The sequence below is a fragment of the Camelus bactrianus genome, chromosome 11 (genome assembly GCF_048773025.1).
Source record: "Camelus bactrianus isolate YW-2024 breed Bactrian camel chromosome 11, ASM4877302v1, whole genome shotgun sequence".
In the NCBI taxonomy this organism is placed as follows: Eukaryota; Metazoa; Chordata; class Mammalia; order Artiodactyla; family Camelidae; genus Camelus; species Camelus bactrianus.
The window spans coordinates 39,165,189-39,183,946 of record NC_133549.1 but is presented as its reverse complement, the minus strand read 5'-3'; the positions used below and the strand labels follow the sequence as shown (position 1 = coordinate 39,183,946).

General features: G+C 54.3%; 1 protein-coding gene across 4 annotated transcripts in view; it reads right to left on the bottom strand.

Moving 5' to 3' along the window:
- SH3PXD2A (SH3 and PX domains 2A) overlaps positions 1–18,758 on the bottom strand; it is a 230,861-nt gene that overhangs the window by 94,254 nt on the left and 117,849 nt on the right. For all 4 annotated transcript variants that reach the window (XM_074373681.1, XM_074373682.1, XM_074373684.1 and 1 more), the window contains one exon: positions 14,202–14,293. In XM_074373681.1, the coding sequence (XP_074229782.1) occupies positions 14,202–14,293 (92 nt within the window). The remainder of the gene's footprint in view (positions 1–14,201; positions 14,294–18,758) is intronic.

The following is an 18,758-nucleotide window of genomic DNA, read 5'->3' as shown; positions in this document are numbered from 1 at the left end:
TCACTGCCCAAAGCAACACAGCGTGTGAGCCCAAGCTGCCTTAGTCTAGCGCTCAAATTATTTACCACCTTGTGGTTCATAAGGACATCTGTAAAATTCAGACAGCTAAGCTAAATTAAGAGAAGCCGGGGAAGAGGAAGGTAAGTAAAATGAAGGCAAAGGCTCAGCCAGAAATACCAAAATGACCCCAAGTTCTAAACACTCTTCTTTTCACTGCTTCAGCTCTGGTGTGAGCTTCATATACATTATCTCAATTCTCTTGACCACCCCAAGAAGACACTATCATTACCCCCATTTTCCAGATGAGGAAACAGAGGCACAAAGAGCTTAAGTTGCTAGCCCAGTGGCAGAGCTCACATTTGAACTGGGTGCTGGTTGACTTCTAGGCCTGTGCTTAGAACCATCACCATCTTTTCAGCCTCTTGGCTTTCCTGCCCTCCCACCCCTCAAGAACACCCCTGTCTCTGCCTGGAAGCCTCCCCTGGCCCAGGCTTCTCCCTCCCTATCTGTCTCTGAACCTTCCCTCAACTTCCTAGTCCAGGTGGAGGTCTGGCTCCCCCAGGTTGTCTTCCCTGCACATCCCTGGCCCCCAGAGGTCTGGCTCCCTCTCCAAGGTCCCCCTGCCCTCCTGATCTGAGCATCTCCACCGGGCCTGCTTGACCACCTCATACTCAGCAACTGCCCCGGGTGCACTGGCTAGGCCTGCCCTCCTGGGAAGAGAACCACAGGGGACTGGCCCCTCCACCCAGGCCCTCCAAAGAGCTTTAGCCAGTGCTGACCTCAGGCCTTTAGCAGACTCACAATGACAGTCCCTCTCCACTCTGGTTGCAGAAACTCAGTGCCTAGTGATAAGCACCACCCCCCATCCCTGAGCCCCCAGGCAAGGGTGGGGCAGTGCTTTCCCACCTTCCCTGCAGCTGCATTCTCCTCAGACCCCCTGTAGGGGCTCCAGTCCTCAACTAGCATTTACTGAGCACCTATTATGTGCCAGGCCCTGGAGGTCACAGCATTGAGTGAAACAGATTTAAAACAGACTCAAAAGAGACTCATCCCCCACCTGGGGGAGGACAATAAGCAACTGGATAAATCAGACTGATAAACTGGGTTAAGAGCTGTGAAGAAAGTGATAAAGAAGCTGAAATGAGGAAAGGAAGAGCTCTCTGAGGAAGAGAGGATTAGAGAAGCCCCAGGGGCAGATGGAAAGGCAGAGGCAAGGGCTAGGGGCTGGGGAAGGGGTAGGGGCTGTGGCTGGGACAGGGACCAGGCCATCCCAGGTGCAGGCCGAGGGGAAGCTCCTGGAAGTCATCTTAAGCACTGCGGAAAGCCATGGGGGTGTTGGCTCACCCAGGCTTTCTGGAAAGCTCCCTCCCCTGCTATTTAGGATGGACTGGAGGTCGGTGAAGGGAGGAGGGGAGGGAAGAAACAGCAGTGGGTCCCAGCACCCCTGCCCTTGGGGAGAACAGCCCTGCAGCCGAGAACTCTTTGCCGGCTCCCCAAGTTCCTTGGGAGACGAGGCCCCGGCTGCTGACAGGGTAGCTGGCTGAGGACGCACCACTTTTGGCTGCCTTGCCCCCCCACCTCACCTCACTCCCTCACTGGTATCTCGTCCCAGATAAGCTGCCTGAGTGCAAATCCTCATTCCCAGATCTGCTTCTGGAGGATTCTGAACAAGACAGCAACTTTTCCTGTCCCTGGCATGTCCCATGGGCCCCCACCTGCCCACCAAGATCCTCCTGGTGCAGGACCCAGCACGGCGCCCGACACCCCTCGGCAGCTTCACCCAGACACGCGGGCTGTGGGCCAGCGTGGGACAACCCGTGTCCTCGGGCTCCCCAGGCAGCTGCCTGTGGCGCTGCAGGTCCCCGTGGGCCTCGCAGGTGCCCTTTCCTGATTGGGGTGGAGGCCCGGGCACTTCTGGCTATTAACCTTGAATTCTTTGGCTTGGCAAGCGCAGCCTTCTCTAATCAGGAGCCTGCCTCTGCCTAATTAAATCAGACTTGACCACAGCCCAGCTCCCACTTCCCTGGCCAGAGCAGCTGGCCCCCCTTCCCTGTCCCTCAGCCAGGCTCTGATTCAATTCTCTGTAAGGGCCTCCAGGTGCCTTTCTGCGCACCAGCTCTCAGGATGCTCTGGAAATCAGCTGGGAGAGTTTCCGAGAGCTAGAAGGAACACTGGACTCTGAGTCAAAAAACCTGGTTCAAGCCCAGTTTCTCTGGGTGACCTCAGGCAAGTCACTTCCCCGCAATGGGCTGCAGACCCGTCAGTGCAGCCTTGGAGCTGGGCTGGAGGATGTCTGGGGAACGCTGGGCTCTGAAGGCTGGGACTGCTGGCAGCCTTTCCCTCCTGCCTCTCCACGGACACAGCCAAGATGGAAGAGGCTGCTTTGACGGCTCAAGAAACTGCAAACTCACATGCCTGCAAGTTGAGCTGTGAGTGTTCTATGGGCCTTGGGTAGCCAGGCCTCCTCCCGCACACGTTAGCCCCTCAACCATAGCAACAGTAATCACAGGTCCCATTTATTCTGAACAGGTGCCATGCAATGTCTAAGCACGAGCTTTATTGAGGAGCAAGACAGGTAAGAGCCAGGCTCTCCTGCCAGACTGTTGGGCCCTAGCTATTTCTGCCACTTAGCAGCTTTGCCAGTCACGTGATTACTCTATTTCTTAGTGGCGTAATCTGTAAACTGGGGGAAATAACTGTACCCACCTAATGGATAGATGTAAAAATTAAATGAGCTAAAACGTAATTGCTTTCTACTAACCCCCTGGGCTGCCTGGAACTTGCCCTGGTAGAAAGTTGGGCATCTTGTGGCTCAGTCCCCAGATCTGTTGTCTGTGCCCCATGGCCTTCTGAAATGGCTTGGGGGAAAGTAAGCATCGGGGACACGGTGTGCTGATCCGTGGAGCCAAACTGTGTGTGTACTTCCTGGGGGTGGGGATGAAGTTCAGAGTGGGCACCCAGTGGGCCACTGGAATCAAATAGGCAGGGAAAATGTCCACTGACAGATGACTGGATAAAGAAGATGTGTTATGTATATACAATAGAATACTACTCAGCCATAAAAAAGAATGAAATAATGCCATTTGCAGCAACACGGAGGGACCTGGAGATTATTATACTAAGTGAAGTCAGAGAAAGACAGATATCATGTGATATCACTTATATGTGGAATCTGGAATATGATACAAATGAACTTACTTACAAAATAGAAACAGATACACACATATAGAAAACAAACTTATGATTACCAAAGGGGAAAGGGGGAGGGATAAATCAGGAGTTTGGGATTAGCAGATACAAACTACTGTATATAAAATGGATTAACCCAACAAGGTCCTGCTGTATAGCACAGGAAACTATATTCAGTATCTTATAATAAACCATAATGGAAAAGAAAAAAATAGGCAGGGAAGGTACCCACTGAAATGGGTGCCCTCATCCCTCCACCCTGGGCCTCTACTCAATGGCCAGTCCACCTCAGGCCTGCCCCTGGGCTACTGAGCAATTTGTTCAAGGGCCAAAGCAGCTAAGACTACGGGAAGGTCTAGAAACCAGACCAGCACACAAGTGAGGAAGAACTCAGTCCCTGGGAACATGCATTTTCTCTTCCCAGACAGGAGCAGAGGGAAGGGATGCCAGTGGGCTCCTAAAGAAACCCTGGAGTCCGGGAAGGAGTTAAAAACCTCCCTCTGGGATCTTTTTAGGGTGATGAAATTTTCTAAAACTGGATTGTGAATGGTTTCACAACTCTGTAAATTTACTAATAGTCATTGGATTAATTGTACAGTTCAAATGAGTGAAGTTTGTATTATATAAATTATTCCTCCATTAGGCTGTTTGAAAAACAAAATCCCCATTCCTGCCCTGAGCACTGGGGAAGGCCTTGCCAAAAAGGCCTCTAATGGGAGCCTCAGACTGCGTGTCCTGGGTTGGGGGGGGGGCGATCACATTGATTTAGGATCCCCCATGTGACAAATGGGCTACATGTTAGAGAGGGGTGGGAGGCTTAAGGGCTTGGTCTGGGGCTGGAGTCACAGCTGCCCCCAAGACCCAAGTCAGGTCTCAGTTTGTCTGGGGAAAGGGAGACCTGCTCTTTTGGGGGCTTCCAGAACCACTGTGCCCATCCGGAAAGTGGAGCTGGAAAGCACCCACCCCTCCTCAGAGGTCTGACCCCACAGCAGGAGGTTCTCCACAGGCTGGACCCTGCAACCTTCTCACCTGGTGAGAAGCCTGGATTCCGCTTCAAGCCCCCAAGTGTGGGAGGTGTCCTCACCGATATCTCCAGCCACTCCCTACCCTGTGAGCACAGCAACCATGGGGTACTGATTCTACATTCTGCTCTATGGTCAGATGAATGGTCCTGTCTTGCAGTTTGGAGCCAGTCGCCCTGGCCATGGACCCTGTGATTTTCTTCATCACACCTGTGTGGTCAGTGGGGTGCAGACCTGGAGTTGGAAGGGTTTGAATACAGCCTCTGACATTTACTAGCTGAGGGGTGACGCAACCAATCTGAGCCTAAGGTTTCTCATCCTCAAAAAGGAGGCATAAAACCTCAGAGGATTATACTGATGGTTAAACAAGACTGATCATGCTCAAAGGTCCAGCACAGCTTCTGGCAGAATCAGCCAAGCCTGCAAGCGCCTGCCAGGATGCTGACTGGTGTAATATCCAACGGGGCCACAAGGTGGAGCCAGACACACATAGAGCCCACGAACTAAGACGCTGGAAGTGACCCAAAGTTACAGTGGTGCTTAAACTCCAGTCTAGCTTAGGACCCAATTTACAGGGCCTGTGAAAGGGGATGGTGGTCCATGATGTCCAGAATACTTGTCTCTTTCACATCTGACTTACGGTGAATGTCTCACAGCCCTCAGTCCCCACTCCAGATGCTGGTTGTTACATGCTTGGACTATTAACAATAGCCTACTGGTCCGGATAGGATCACAGAATATCAGAGCCAGGAGGGACTCCAGAGACCCCCAAATTTTGCGCCCTCACCTGAAAATGAAGTGTAGAAGGGGTTAACGACTGTCCAAAATCACCAGCTGGACGTTGGATGCCCCAGGCCCATCTCCTCTGGCGCAGCTCAAGCCAACATTCTCACTCTCCAGGAAGATAGACTTTCTTTTCGTTTAAAGAAAATGGAAACTTCTTGAAACTGCCCCAGTCCTTGCTCCTGTGCCCTGCTACCTCCCACAGCAGCGAGCCAGGACCTGCCAGGTCTCTCCTCAGAACATGAGCTCCCCACAGGCAGGGCTGAGCTGTACCCACTTCCGTGGCCTTGGGCCTCACACCAAGAAAATGATGAAAAACGTTTGAATGAACAAATGCTTGCTGCCTGGATGTCACCAGAGGAAGCCTGGTCTAGGGGCTGAAGACCTGGGTCTTAGGTTCAGCTCTGCCACAACTCCCCGGGGAGGGGCAGCCAGGGGAATGGTTACAATGCGGGGGTGGCAATTACAAGACATAGGAACTAAGACTCCCCTCAAACAGGACATAGCAGCAAAGCAGGCCTCAAGGGCTCTCTGGGGGGGCTCTGGAGCCTCCAAAGGGTGCCATCGTCCAGGGGGCATGGGGGTGGGCACGGGGGGCCCTGGGCACCTGCACACCAGGACCATCCCCCGGGGCTGAGGTTTCAGGGAAACATAAGCCTGAGAAAATATCAAGGACCCTGCCCACACCCCCTCCCTGTATTGGGACATCCTTCCCCACCCTGCCACCTCCTTTCCATCTGGCTTGCAGGAGCTCAAAGTCCTGTGCCAGACCTGAACACAGAGTAACCTCTCCGCCTGGCCATGGCCCTCACAGCCCTTGCTCAGAGCTGGCCGGTCTAGAGCTGGCCTCCCACCTGCTTGCCCACCCAGCATGACAGCCAGGCCCTCAGAAGTCCTCATTCCCTGGAGCCAACACCCCTTTCAAGTGGGTTGAACACAGCTTCCTATGGGCGCTTCCTCCCACCTGCCCACCCAGGTTAAAGGAAGCCATGGCAGGGGGCGGGCAGGAGCACAGAACATCAAGTTCCGTGCTGTTCCAGTCCCCAGCCTCGGGTGGACCCACAGTCCTGAGGTCCAGCTGGCTTTCTCTAACCCATCAGCATAAAGAGGCTATTTGTGCAGCTGTCAGGGGCAGAGGGGTTGGAAGGACAGTGTGGCCGACATCCCTGGCCAGATGGGTGTGGTAGGGCCTGCTGGGTGCAGAGAGCTGTCCCACTGACAAGGGTCTGACCAGGACTCAATAGAGCATGGTGCAGGTGGGTGGGCTGCCCCCTCTAATTTCCAAACTGCCCGTCCCTTGGGCATGGCCAGGAACATGGATGCCTCAGAGTTCCCAGTGGCCAGCAGGGTGCCTGGGGGTGGAGCGGACAGCTTCACCCCCTAGTTGGCACCAACCCTGGTGAGAACTCCCAGAGCTGAGAGAGGCTCGGGAAATGTCAGCCCAGCTCCCGTCTTCAGCTTGACCCAACTCCATTACCCTAGGATTTTCTGAGTGGCCACTGGGCACCCAGGCCTGGGCTGATGGAGGAAAGGGGGGGAAAGAATAGAAAGTTCCCGTTTACTGAGCATCGGTGACGGCCAGGCACCCCAAAGGTATTTTTTTTTCCAAAGGCATTTATACCCATGAGTGCCCTTGAACCTCACAACTATCCCGCCAAGAGGGCACTGTTGGCCCCTTTAACAGAGGGGGAAACCGAGATGGGAACAGGTGAAGTGACTCATTCAAGGCCACAAGCAGAGCTGAGGGTTCTGACTGTTGTCTTCAGAATTAGTTTAACTCAATTCAAAATTCCCACCTAGTGGTAGCCTTGAGCCTTGAGTTCGTTGGCCCGCATGGTCCCTGGCACATAGTAGGTGCTCAGTGAACACCTGCTGGGTGAAGGCCGCAGCAGAGATGTGTTCTCAGGGCTCTTCCCAGGACCTTCCATCTGCCTCCCAGGGAAGAGGAAGGAAGAGAAGAGGTGACCTGACTCTGAGCACCTCCTACGTGCTCCACACACAGCATCTCACTTCATTCTCCTCAGTGCCGGGCAAGTAGGTGTGACTTACGGAGAAAGTAAAGCTGCTGTCAGCGGAAGCCTGGATTCTGAGATCTGGAGTCAGGCTCCCAAGCAGGCCTGACCTAGAGTTTGACTGGGATCGAGGCTGTGGGGGCTCCTGGAGGAGCCTCCCCAAACTCTCGGGGCCCTCCTGCATGCCCTGCCACACACACTCCCTGTCTTCCTGCTGGGTCCTGAGGCAGGGCTGGCAAAGTCCCCTTTGTCCTCCTGGACCCTGCTTTCCCCTGGGAAGGGCCGCCCTGGCCTCCATTTTCTTCCGAAATATAAATGGGGCAGGAGGCTGGGAGACCTTGTAAGGAGCGCCTTTTCTGGGGTCTGACCTCACATCACCCCAGCCCCAGAGGAGCTGTCCTCTGCTGGGGTCCTCCAACCCTGGAAGCCTGGCTCAGTGCCCTCCACGTCAGCTGCTGGGCCACCTTCACGAAGCTCCGGCCCAGACCCAAACCCAGAGCTCCACCTGTATCGGGTAGGACAGCCTCCCTGTCTTGCTGGCCTGCCCGGGCACAGACCTGGCGGGTGGCAGGGGTGTTGAGGGTGGACCCCAGGCCAGATGGAAGCTGACCCTTTGGGCAGGCTGGGGCAGGGACGGACAGTCCCGCCAAACATTGAGCCATTGTTTTAGGCCACAACAGAGGGTGGCTCTGTGGCCCTGGGGCTGAGGAACAAAAACCTGTTCAGCAAGGCCCTGCTCCTCCTGTGCAATTTCAAGAATTTAACCAGGCTGGCTGGCTTCAGTTGGAAGAAATGGGCCGAGGCGACAGGAGCAGGCCTGGAGCTAAGAGGCGTGTCAGAGAGCAGATCCTCAACCTGCTATGTGAGCCCACTATGTGCTGCTGCCGTGTGGGTGGCCCTACTGACTGCAGCTCCCAGGGCTGGCACCAGGCACATGAGCGGGATGTGATGAGATGGGGCACACTGACCCAGGCCTGGCCGCTGTTTTCCTCTCTGCAATGGAGGGGGGCGCAAATGCGTGTATGCCCACCTGCCCACGGGCTCAGGCCATGAGCAGAGGGCCAACCATGTCAGGCTGTGGAAGGAGGCGGCACCCCCACAAGTGGCAGACCGGGGGTTGCCCTCCTGCTCTTGCTGCGGTTTCCCCACCGACCCAGGGCTGCCACGATGATGACTGTGAGCCCGGCCTTGGGTAGTGCTGACCTGACCACGTGCCAGGTCTGTTCTGGGGTTTTCCATGTGCTAAGGCGCCACCCTCCCAGCAGCCCTGGGGGAGCAGGCACTGTTGTTATTCTCACTCTATAGATAAGGAAACTGAGGCACAGAGGGGCAAGGGAACCCAGACCACCTCACTCCAGAGGAGTCGGAAGTGCTGTTCAGTCTGCAACCTTGGTGGTGGACAGTGCAATTCTGAATCTTGTTAAACAGCACTGACTTGGATTCAGTCAACATTTACCAGGTGCCAGGCCCCGGGGGCCCAGCGATGTGGGCCCCCGTGGTGGGGAGAGACCACAAGAGGACAATGTGGTGTGGCCAGTGCCACGCCCAAGGCTGCGGGCTTTGGGGAGGCTTCCTGGAATGTCTGAGGGCTGACTAGGACCAGGTAGGTGGGAAGGGGGACAGGAGCGCTCCAGATGGAGGGAAAAGCCGGGCCTGGGCTACACTCCTGTGCAGGCACCTAAGAATGAAGGCGGTGGGCCAGGAGGCTGGAGAGATGGGAAGGCTGGTCTCAGCCCTCGGGCCTCAGGGGGCTGCACCTCCCCTGACCCTTCTGCAAGGATTGTGCACAATGCTGGGGGTCTGAGCACAGGGCTTGCAGAGGGCTGTTTGAGAACCTGCAGGTTCACTGTTTCAATTGGATGCAAATTTAAACTTGAATAAAAAGAGGCATTTGCTGGTCATGTGACTGACTGGGCTGAGAGTCCTGCCTTAGCTCCAGTTTCCATCACTGACATCACTGGGGAATCAGAGCTGAGGGACGGGCTGCTTGGGGGCCCCTGGATCTGCGGAAGGTAGGTCAGGTGACACCTGCCTCCCTGGCCCAGTGGCCCAGCAATGGGATCTTGAGCACTCAAACACAGCTCAGCCCAGGCGAGCTGAGCTGGCATGTGTGACCCTGGGACATTGTGCCAGGTGGCCCAGTGCACAGCCCAGGGTCACCTTGGGGGCTGCAGGGGTGCTGAGGTGTGGCTTCCACGAGGCCAGGCTCATTTGGTTGTCAGAGTTAATGCTCAGGACCACCCAGGCCTGGTCCTGCACTGAATTCTGTTGAGTTTCAGGGATGCGTCTTTGTCCCCCTCCTTCAGATCTGGCGACCAGGGATCTTCCCACCACAAGCCACCCACATGGCTGCCCCAGAATCCACACAGGAGAGGCTAGGGCTCATCATCCCCAGCTTCCTGTGCCGGCCACTTGCCAGCTGGGTGACCTCAGGGCAGCTACTCAGTTCTCTGTACAGTGACGTCACTGTCTACCACCCATGGGAGGCTAACACAAAGCCTGAATGACACCAGTCACCCATTTGGCAGATGTCCCCCAAGTGCCCGCACTGAGAACATGGTGTCAACAGGACAGGTTCAAGCTCTACTCTCCTGGACTGACAGCAGCGCAGGGAGGCAACCGGTCACCTGGGAGGTGCTGAGAAGTTCTGTGAAGAAAGATGAAGCCAGGAGGGGGACAGCCAGTGCTGGGGGATTTTAAACAGGAAGGTCAGGGATAGCTTCACTAGGCAGCTATTTGAGTAAAGACTACAAGGAGGTGGGGGACCAGGTTGGGGCTCTCTTGGGGAGGGGCCAAGTGTTTCAGGCAGAGGGAAGAGCCACTGCGAAGTCCCCAAGACAGGAACACAGCTGGAAGGTTCAAGAGTAGGTTTGAGTGGCTGGAGTACAGCTGGGTGGGAGGGCCAGGAAGTGCCACCGGGGATGAGGGGAGGGCACGGGGCCTTGACTCTGAGTGACTCAGGAGGCATGGAGGATTTTGAGCAGAGAAGTGACATGAGCTGATGTATATTTTTAAATGATTGCTTCTTCCCTGTGTTGAAAGTGGACCACAGAGGGTGAGGGCAGAAGCAGGGAGACCAGTCAGGCCAGGATCCAGGGGAGAGATGCTAGCTTGGCCCCCTTGGGGTAGCAGCAGGGGAGATGGTAGGACATGGTCAGGGTCTGGGTAGATCCCAAAGGCAGCGCCCACAGGATGTGCTGATGAACTGGACGGAGGGGTGTGAAGGAAAGCAGTGAATCTAGAAGAACACCAAGGTTTGGGGGGCAGGTTATAGCTCAGTGGTAGAGTGCATGCTTAGCATGCACGAGGTCCTGGGTTCAGTCCCAAGTACCTCTCTTTGAAAATAAATAAACAAACAAACAAACAAATAAATAAATAAATAAACCAAATTATCCCCTTCCCCAAAAATAATTTGGAAAAGAATGCCAAGGTTTGGGGCCTGAGCCAGGGGCCCCAGAAGAGCTCAGCACTGCACATACAGCAGAGTAACGTTTGGCCAGTAGTCAGGGGAGGTAAGGGCAGGGCCCCTGGGGTGAAACCTCCATGGCTGCCTGTGCCAGACTCACCAGTGCCAGACTCACCAAAGATGCTTATAAAATATATCCTTTCTGTGCAAGGCCTGTGGTCCAGAGCAACCACTAGCAGCCCAGGGATGGGCCCTGCTCTCCACCCACAGAAGCCAACGAGTGGCCTGGGATCAAAGCTGAGGAGCTGGGGCCTGATGCCCACCTCCCCCACCAAGGTGGGGCTGCTGCAGGCCTTGTCTTCCCTGCAAGATGGAAAGGGCCACAGTCCCCCGACCCCAGCCCCCCGTGAGCACTCAGAGGTCCTGCAGCAGCACACTTGAAAGGGGCCGGGGTTATCTGCAAAATTCCAATTAAATCCACAGGCTTTGATAATTTGATAAGCCACTCCACCGTTGCCCCAGAGTCAAAATACGCTGTTACTCGATCCTGTGTTTATGTTTCAGGACGGAGAGGGGAAGTGTACGACAGCCTGGGAGGGAGGGCGTGCAGGCAGTGGGCTGATAGATGGTCAGCCTGTCAGCCCAGGGTCACCCCTGGGTCTGGGCTCTAAGGCGAGCACACTCTGCATGGAACACGGGTCTCTCCTGGCAGATCCTGGAGGCTGAGAGGGGCCAGGGCCTGGGGACAGGGAGAAGCCCTTCAGAACTGGGTGGCCGCAGCTGACCCCACTTCCTGAGCCTCAGGCCTGTCTTGTGCTGGAGGGGTTCCTGTTCTGAGGCCATCTCTTGCCAGACGAGCTGTGAACTGGTCCAGGTGGCCAGTACTACCTCAAGAAAGAGGCAGAGAACCCTCATTGCCATGGTAACTTAGAGGCCAAATGCTTTACGACTCCTCCCTGCAAAAGCCAGGCTGTGATCTGCAGGGGTGGAGCATGCACCCTGAGCCACGTCCCGTTCCGCTCCACAACCTTCCGCCGTCAACACTGCTGTATGGGCGGACAGCAACAGCTGGGTTATCTCAGTACACGTGTTGTCTCCGTAAGCCCCCTGGACCACTCCAGGAGTCTTGCACACCCCCATTTCAGGGATGGGAACACAGAAAGGCAGAGATCAGAGATCTCTGAAAGGCAAAAGGTCAGAGATCACGGAGCCTTGGGTGGTGGGCCTGGACCCCAGAGTCTGCCCCGCAAGGCCACACCCGCGGCCTCACCAACATACAACCGTCTCCGCAAGCCTGGTTTCCACCATCCCTTGAGGGCCTTCCAGGGACGGGCAAAGGCCGACTTGCTACCATTAGTGCACAAGTCGACAGGGGAAAGAGGACCAACTCATTCATCTGGCTGCAGAGACTGGGTTCAGAGGCAAGGCTTACAGGCGGGGTCAGGTGATTCTGTGATGCCTCCCCGGCCACTTCCCCCTCCAGCAACAATCCCTCTCCCCTCCTCTGGGCGCATGATCACGTGTGACTCCAATGACAGCCCGCCTGGGGAGGGGCATCTCCTCTCTCCCCCTGGAAGGAATAGGGTCTGAGCTCACAAGTGGCAGGGCCAGGTGGACCTGGGGACACTGCTGCCAGGCTCAAGAGCCTTCCTCTGCCCTGGGAGAGTGACGAAGGCTGGGGCAGGAACACAGAAGGGAGGACAGAGAGGTCACACTGAGAGGTGTCAGGACCACAGTTCTGGTCCCCCCGATACCTCCCCAAACCTGGTGCAAGGAGTGGAAAGAGTACAGGCCTCTGGAACCAGAACAATCTGGGTTCAAGTCCTGGCTGCAGCTGTTAGCCTCTGTTTCCTTTTCTGGAGCTTAAGAATAAGAACATGTAACTCCTGGTGCAAACCTCTCTCACAAGCCTGACACACAGTAGGTACAGTGAGAGTGATGCTTCTCCCACTGGTGAGAACAGACATTTATGTCTCAATTTGTTGTTGTTGTTGTCGTTAATGGAAGTACTGGGGATTGAACCCAAGACCTCATGCATGCTAGGCATACACTCTACCACTGAGATATACCCACCCTTCCTTCAATTTGTTGTTCACAAAGCTCTTTCCCAGCCCGCATGTTACCTAAATTTCACAACTAATCCTTGGAGGTAGCAAGATCAGGGATGAATCACTGTTCCCTTTTTACAGATGAGAAAAGAAAGGCTTGGGGAAGGTATGTGAGTGGTCTGCCTTGAAGCGGTGTGCCCAGTCAGCAGCAGAGTCAGAGTGTGAGCTCAACACTACATCCTCTTCCCTGTGGCTTTCCACTACTCCACACTGTGAACCAAGTCACTGATGAGTTTCTGACTGTTTACAGCGTTTGCTTGTTTCTTAAGCCTGTGGCAGCCAGTAAAGGAGATGGCCTTTGTTGTGCCAGGTGAGTCTCTGAGCTGGGTAATGCCTTCCTCTCTCAAAGGGTACAGGCCATTTTAGGCTGTTGGTCTTACAGCACGGATGAAAAGAGAAGAGCTACTTTAGCCGGGACTGCCATGTATGGATGGGCAGGTTGCTCACTCTACAACCTCTATGGCAGTGTTCACAGAAAGAGCAATGTGAATGGCGCCCCTGCAGCTGTGCAACACACACCCTTGTCTGTAGGCTTTCTCTCCCCATTACTTGATGGCCCCCTGCCTCTCCCCACCTGTCCCAGACAATTCCTCTGTACTATTATTTCCCTTCCCTCCATAGTACCCATCCCATCTGCCTCTCTCCTGCCCACCCTGGTACTTTTAAGATTTCAGGAGAACAGAGATATGGAGGGAGGTGATCGATTAGCATCCCCTTCAGTCCTCTCCCCAATGCTTTTCCCAACCGAACCCTGTTCCCTGTCTGCCTTCTTCTGGTCATCAGCTCCTTGGTGGAAACCGGATTTTTCCCTCCATTGAGAAGCTACTCTGGGGAGTGAATGTGAGGGTAGTGTTCTGAGCAAGAGAAGGTGGCCATCAGGATGGAGTTCGGTCGTGTGTGTGAAAAACTGGCACGGCTGGGTGGGTCTTCTTGACCACCAGGCCCAGAGTGTCCTGCTTCCAGAGAAAAAAGAAGACCTGCTTGGGCATCATTTCTCCCCAACATGAGACATCAGCCAGCTCTGGGCCACTAGGAATCAAAGACTTGCGTTCAAGTCTCATGCCTGTCACATACCCAACCAGCTGCATGACTTGGGAAAACGCACCTGACCTCATGGGCCTCAGTTTCCTCCTCTGTAAACAGGGCTACTAACATCTATCATAAAATGCTACAAGTAAAAGCCATCTGGTAAGTGCTCCGTGCACACTCACTGCTGTCTTTGATGATGATTTGCAGCAGCCCAGGACTGCTGGGTTAGTCAGCGGGTGAGGGTCACGTGGGCAGCACGTGCCCTCCCGGGCCCACATTCCAGTGGGGCACTTGGGAGCATCAACAGTTAAGAGCAATGACTGCTAACCCTGGGCATCTGAACGGCATGACCATTATATTTTCTGTTATCTCATCTGCTCCTTACAATAACCTGTGAGCTAGAAATAGTTTACAGGAACACCTGTTCCCCAGAGTGAGGACGCCCTCACCTGGCAGCCCTGGGGGTCAAGGGGAATGAGGAGCAAGCCCTGGCAGCAGGAGTCTGGGGCACCCTGGTCCCCGTCCCCTGGTCCATCTTTGCTCAGCCTTGTTGGCCCTGCCAGCTCTCCCTCTGCTTGTGTCCCCACATCCCGAGCCTCTCTGGCTGGCCTCCTCACCCAAGCACACGGGAGAGGCCTGAGGTACCACTCACTCTTTTGGGGGGTTGACATCCTCTGGCCGGGCCTCAAAGAACCGGAAGACTTCATCACACTGTGAAATGTGGGGAGGCAGCCGGACAAGTGCCTGTGGAAAGACAGGAAGAAAGGGCATTAGGCCTGATGAAACTGGGCACAGGAAAAGCAAAAGCAGGGTCAAACAGTGATGGGGAGGCTCAAGGGCAGTGCCAGGGAGGACACAGTCAACCGGCCACCACCCCCTCACCCAGACAACTAGTCAGCAGATTAACTCATCAGCTAACTCGTGAAATAACTCTCCATCCAGCCATTCATCCCTCCTTCCCTCCCTCCTCCTTCATATCGCCCAAGAGGAGAGAGAGGGTCAGGGAGGCCACGTGGCCTGCCCACAGGTGGGAAGGACCTTTCTAGAAGGTAAACTTCATTTGGGCAGGGACTTTAGTCTGTTCTGTTGGCTGCTGTGTCCCCAGATCCTGGAAGAGCACCTGGCATTCAGTAGGTATTTGTTCAAATGAATGAACGAATAAGGGTTTGGTGTGCAGGGGCCCACTGTCCAGCAGGAGTGGGACATGATAATGGGGCAAAAAAAGCACATGTGGTCTTAGGCTGCATGGACAGAAGTACAGTGTTGAGGAAGAGAGACGTGATTGTTTACTTCTGCTCTGAGCTGGTCGGGTAACAATTCCAGTGTGGCATCGAGCCCGATGGCCCCTTCTGGTGCCAAACCCACACCCAGGCAAGATGGGACAAGACCTGACCGTAGCAGGTAAGACAACACTGTGCAACTCCCATGTTCTTTCCAGAGCCCATGGCTTTCCAACGTTCTCCAACAGATCACATCCCCATAAACAGGCGGGAAATAGAAAAGAAAGGAAATTAACATTTAATGAGCAACTACCATGTGTTAGGCACTGTCCTAGACCCCTGGACTCTCCAATCATCCAACAAACACGAGGGCTTTTCAGTGCCCTGGTGGTATAGGAGGAGCCAGACATAGCCCCTACCCTCACCAGTGCACAGCAGGTGATGCATCATCCTGGAGGTACACATCATTGCTTCCATTTGCGATGGGGACACTGAGGCTGTTGGGGAGTGAAGTCACAACTTCCAATAAGTGACAGAATGAAGTCTTGTGTTCAGATGTCAGATGGGAGGAACGCACTCCCAAAGTGTTCATGTTTTCATCTAACACACGTGGTGTGTGCTGTTTTCTCTCCCAGGAAGGGCAGAAGGAAGCAAAAACTGAGGAAGAAGAGAGAGAGAGGCAGAGAGAGGGAGAGAGAGAGAGAGACAGAGAAAGAGACAAAGACAGAAAGAGACATAGATAGAGAGAGACAGAGACACAGAGAGATGGAGAGGGAAGAAGAGACAGAGACAGAGAGAGAGAGAGAAGCGGAACTCAGGCATGTGCAGAGAGCAAGGGCTCCTGGTGGGAGGAGGAGGGTTTCCGGAGGGAGCACTAAAGGGCCAGGACGGGCAGGAGGCAGGAGGGAACCATTACCAGGGACCCAGGCTGTGTGCAGAGCTGCTGCCAGGGTGACCTCCCCGACAGGCAGAGGGAGGGGAGGCAGGGCAGGAGCCCTCCCAGCTCAGCGCGCGGCCACCCACCCCAGGCGCAGCCCGGCCGCCGGCTCACCCCGCAGCAGCGCTGAACACAGGGGCTCTTCATGCCGACAGAGACCAGCATTCCGGGGGCAGGGGACGCGTGGGCTGGAAGGGCCTCAGACAAAGAGGCCTTTTGGTGAAACCACTGCGGCATCTTTATTTAACAGGGAGCCCCGAGGGGAGCCACATTGAGGGCTCGTCCTGATTTCAGGCTGACAAGAGGCTCTCGGCTCAGAGCAGCTTCCATTAGAGCTGCTGCCAAGCCCAGCTCCGGCCAAAATTATTTGGCAGAAGAGCTGGGTGCTGAGAGGTCAGTCCCTGAGGCCTGGGCTGGTGATGACAGCCAGAGCAGGGAACCCCCAAACTTAGCTGTTCTGGGAGGAGCAGGTAGGGGCCAATACCTGGGCACCTTCAGGGGCACCACCTCCCACTCATATCTAAAATTCTGCCATGGGACATTCAGGATGTATGCCATGGGGTGGCTAAGTCTGGGCTTCAGGGGTAGGGAGATGTGAGTTTGAGTCCTAGCTCTACGGGTCACAGGCTATGTGATACTGAATGCATTGCTTGCCCTCTCTGAGCTCAGTACAACGGATTTCATGTGACACCTCCCTATTAGGAGGTTAAATGAGATCATGAGTATGAGGAGCCTAGCACAGTGCCTGGTACTGAGGAAACAGTAAAATTTAGTTACACTGTTGTCTTCATTGTCATTACCCTTTAGGTGACAACAGAGAGGCACACTAGAAAGAACAGGAGTCAGGAGCTCTCAATTCTAGGTCCAGTTCTCCTGTCATATACTTGCTACGTGACCTTGGGCAGCTCACCTCACCTTTCTGGTTGTTGTTTCTTCTAGGATAAAATAGACTAGCTTTGGAATCTCAAACTGTATCTCATGGAACACCTTTTTGAGGAGGTAAAGTGAGTTCTATGGGCACATGTGAAAGGTGCCTTGTAGATCCCCGTTTTGGTCTTGGCGAGCACCATGTTCATTAGCACAGCAAAGGCTCTGAGAAGTCTTGCAGGAAAGAAACCTATAGAGCTGTGTTCAGGCCAGTATTTATTAATTATAATGACATCCTGGGAGATGGACTCATTGAATCATCACATTAACTCTAAAACATATGTCTAACTATGATTCCAATTTTACAGAAGAAGAAACTAAAGCACAGAGAGGTTAAATCATTTCTCAAGGTCACACAACTAGTAAGTAGCAAGAGTTTGAATTAGGTCGTCTGAGCCCAGAGCCTATGCTCTGTCTGATCTGCTGCTCTGTACTGCCTGCTGTGTTACCCACAGGTCTCTGTGGAACTGGTTTTCCAAATAATTCCTACTGACAGCCCATGGAACACAGCTGGGCAAATCCAGGCTAGAGACATTCGAAGTTTCTTCTAGCTATAACAGTCGATGGCTTTAGGACTGTAAACAGCACCATTATCAGTGTCTAATCTATCACAAAGCCCTGTCTTTGCAAGCACAGCAGTGGCATGGAAGGGGGCCCCAGGTAGACTGTACTCAGACCCTCTGCTTTGAAATGATCTCCCTCCATGAAGCCCACGGTTCTGGGTGACATCTGTCCCAGGACAAAAAGCAAAGTTCTGCGTTTGGCAAAACAACTGTGGGTGCCCTGCTCTTTCCATAGGATCAAACGTTTTCCCATTTTTAGTTGTATCATTTGTGTTTCTAATCAATGGAAACCGTATAGGTAAAAGCCCAGCGATTCTCCGGTGGGGTGGGGTGCAGGGGGGCTGCAGTCCTGCCCATTTGGCCCCCACCCCCACCCCTGGGGCTGCTTCTAACCTGCCTGAACTGTCCCTCCTAGATTAGCATCTACGAAGCTGGGGGCTCACCCAACTTCTGCAGAGCAGAGTATTTCAAACACATGAGTTCTCTTTTTGAAGGATCTGAGCAGCAACTTCTTTTGAAATGGAAATAGTGCCTAACTGGCAATTGCAGTTTAAGCCATTTCACAAGGGGTCCTGGTAATTGGGCCCTCAAGGACATGCCACCCTCCTCGGAGGTTTCCTCTGCGTGTGTGTGATCTTTGCATCTTGTCTTCAGATACTGGCTGGACTCCCACGTGGGGCCAGGCTTCCAGCTTGTTAGTGAAGACACAAAGATAACAGATGGGGACTTCAAGGGGCGCTTGGTCTGGAGAAGATGGACACACAGAAATTATCCTTCTTCAATGTGCAGCGTGGAAGCACGCATGGAGTTTTCTGGGGAGTGGAACAGCAGGGGTGGGCAGCTTCTCCTGGGCAGCTGGGAGGCTTCTGGGAGGGGTGCTGGGGGAGCTGAAGGCACCCCCAGGAAAGGGACTAGCACAGGCCAAGGGCAGGAGCCTAAGGGAGTCTGGCCAGCTGGGAACGGCTGCACTTCTGAGGACTGGACTGCAGGGTGTGGAGGAGAGGTGGGAACTGAGGCTGAAACAGTACTTGGAACTACCCGACAGAGGGTCCGGCTGAGCCACTCAGAGTCTCTTGTGAGCAATGGGGCTCCTCTGAAGGCCTTTAAGGAGAAAATCGACACAGTCAACTTTATCCCAGGCTGGGAATGCTTCTTCATAGGTCTGTCTGGACTGGAGGTGATGAAGAGATTCTGCCACCTGGGTTCCCACCGAGTACCAGACCACTCAGGAGGCCTGGGTGCATCAGTCTGGGTACATGTGGCTCTCTGCCTCAGTCTCCCCCTTCAGCAGCACTCCTGGCCCAGGCCTGCCTTAGAATGAGTGGCACAAGAACAGTTACTCTCTCTGTATCTAGGACTAAGCATGCCAGGAAGGAGGCTGTTCCTGTTGCAACATGAACCTTTCTCTTTACTAAGGTGAGAGACAAGGGCCATGGTGGAAAACTCCTATGGTGGGAGGGAGAATACCTGGGGCTAAGAACTCCCACCAAATAATAGCCTCAGTTTTCAAATCTGGGAAGTGGGGCTAAAAGTGAGTAAGACTGGGAGATGCAGAGGGTTGG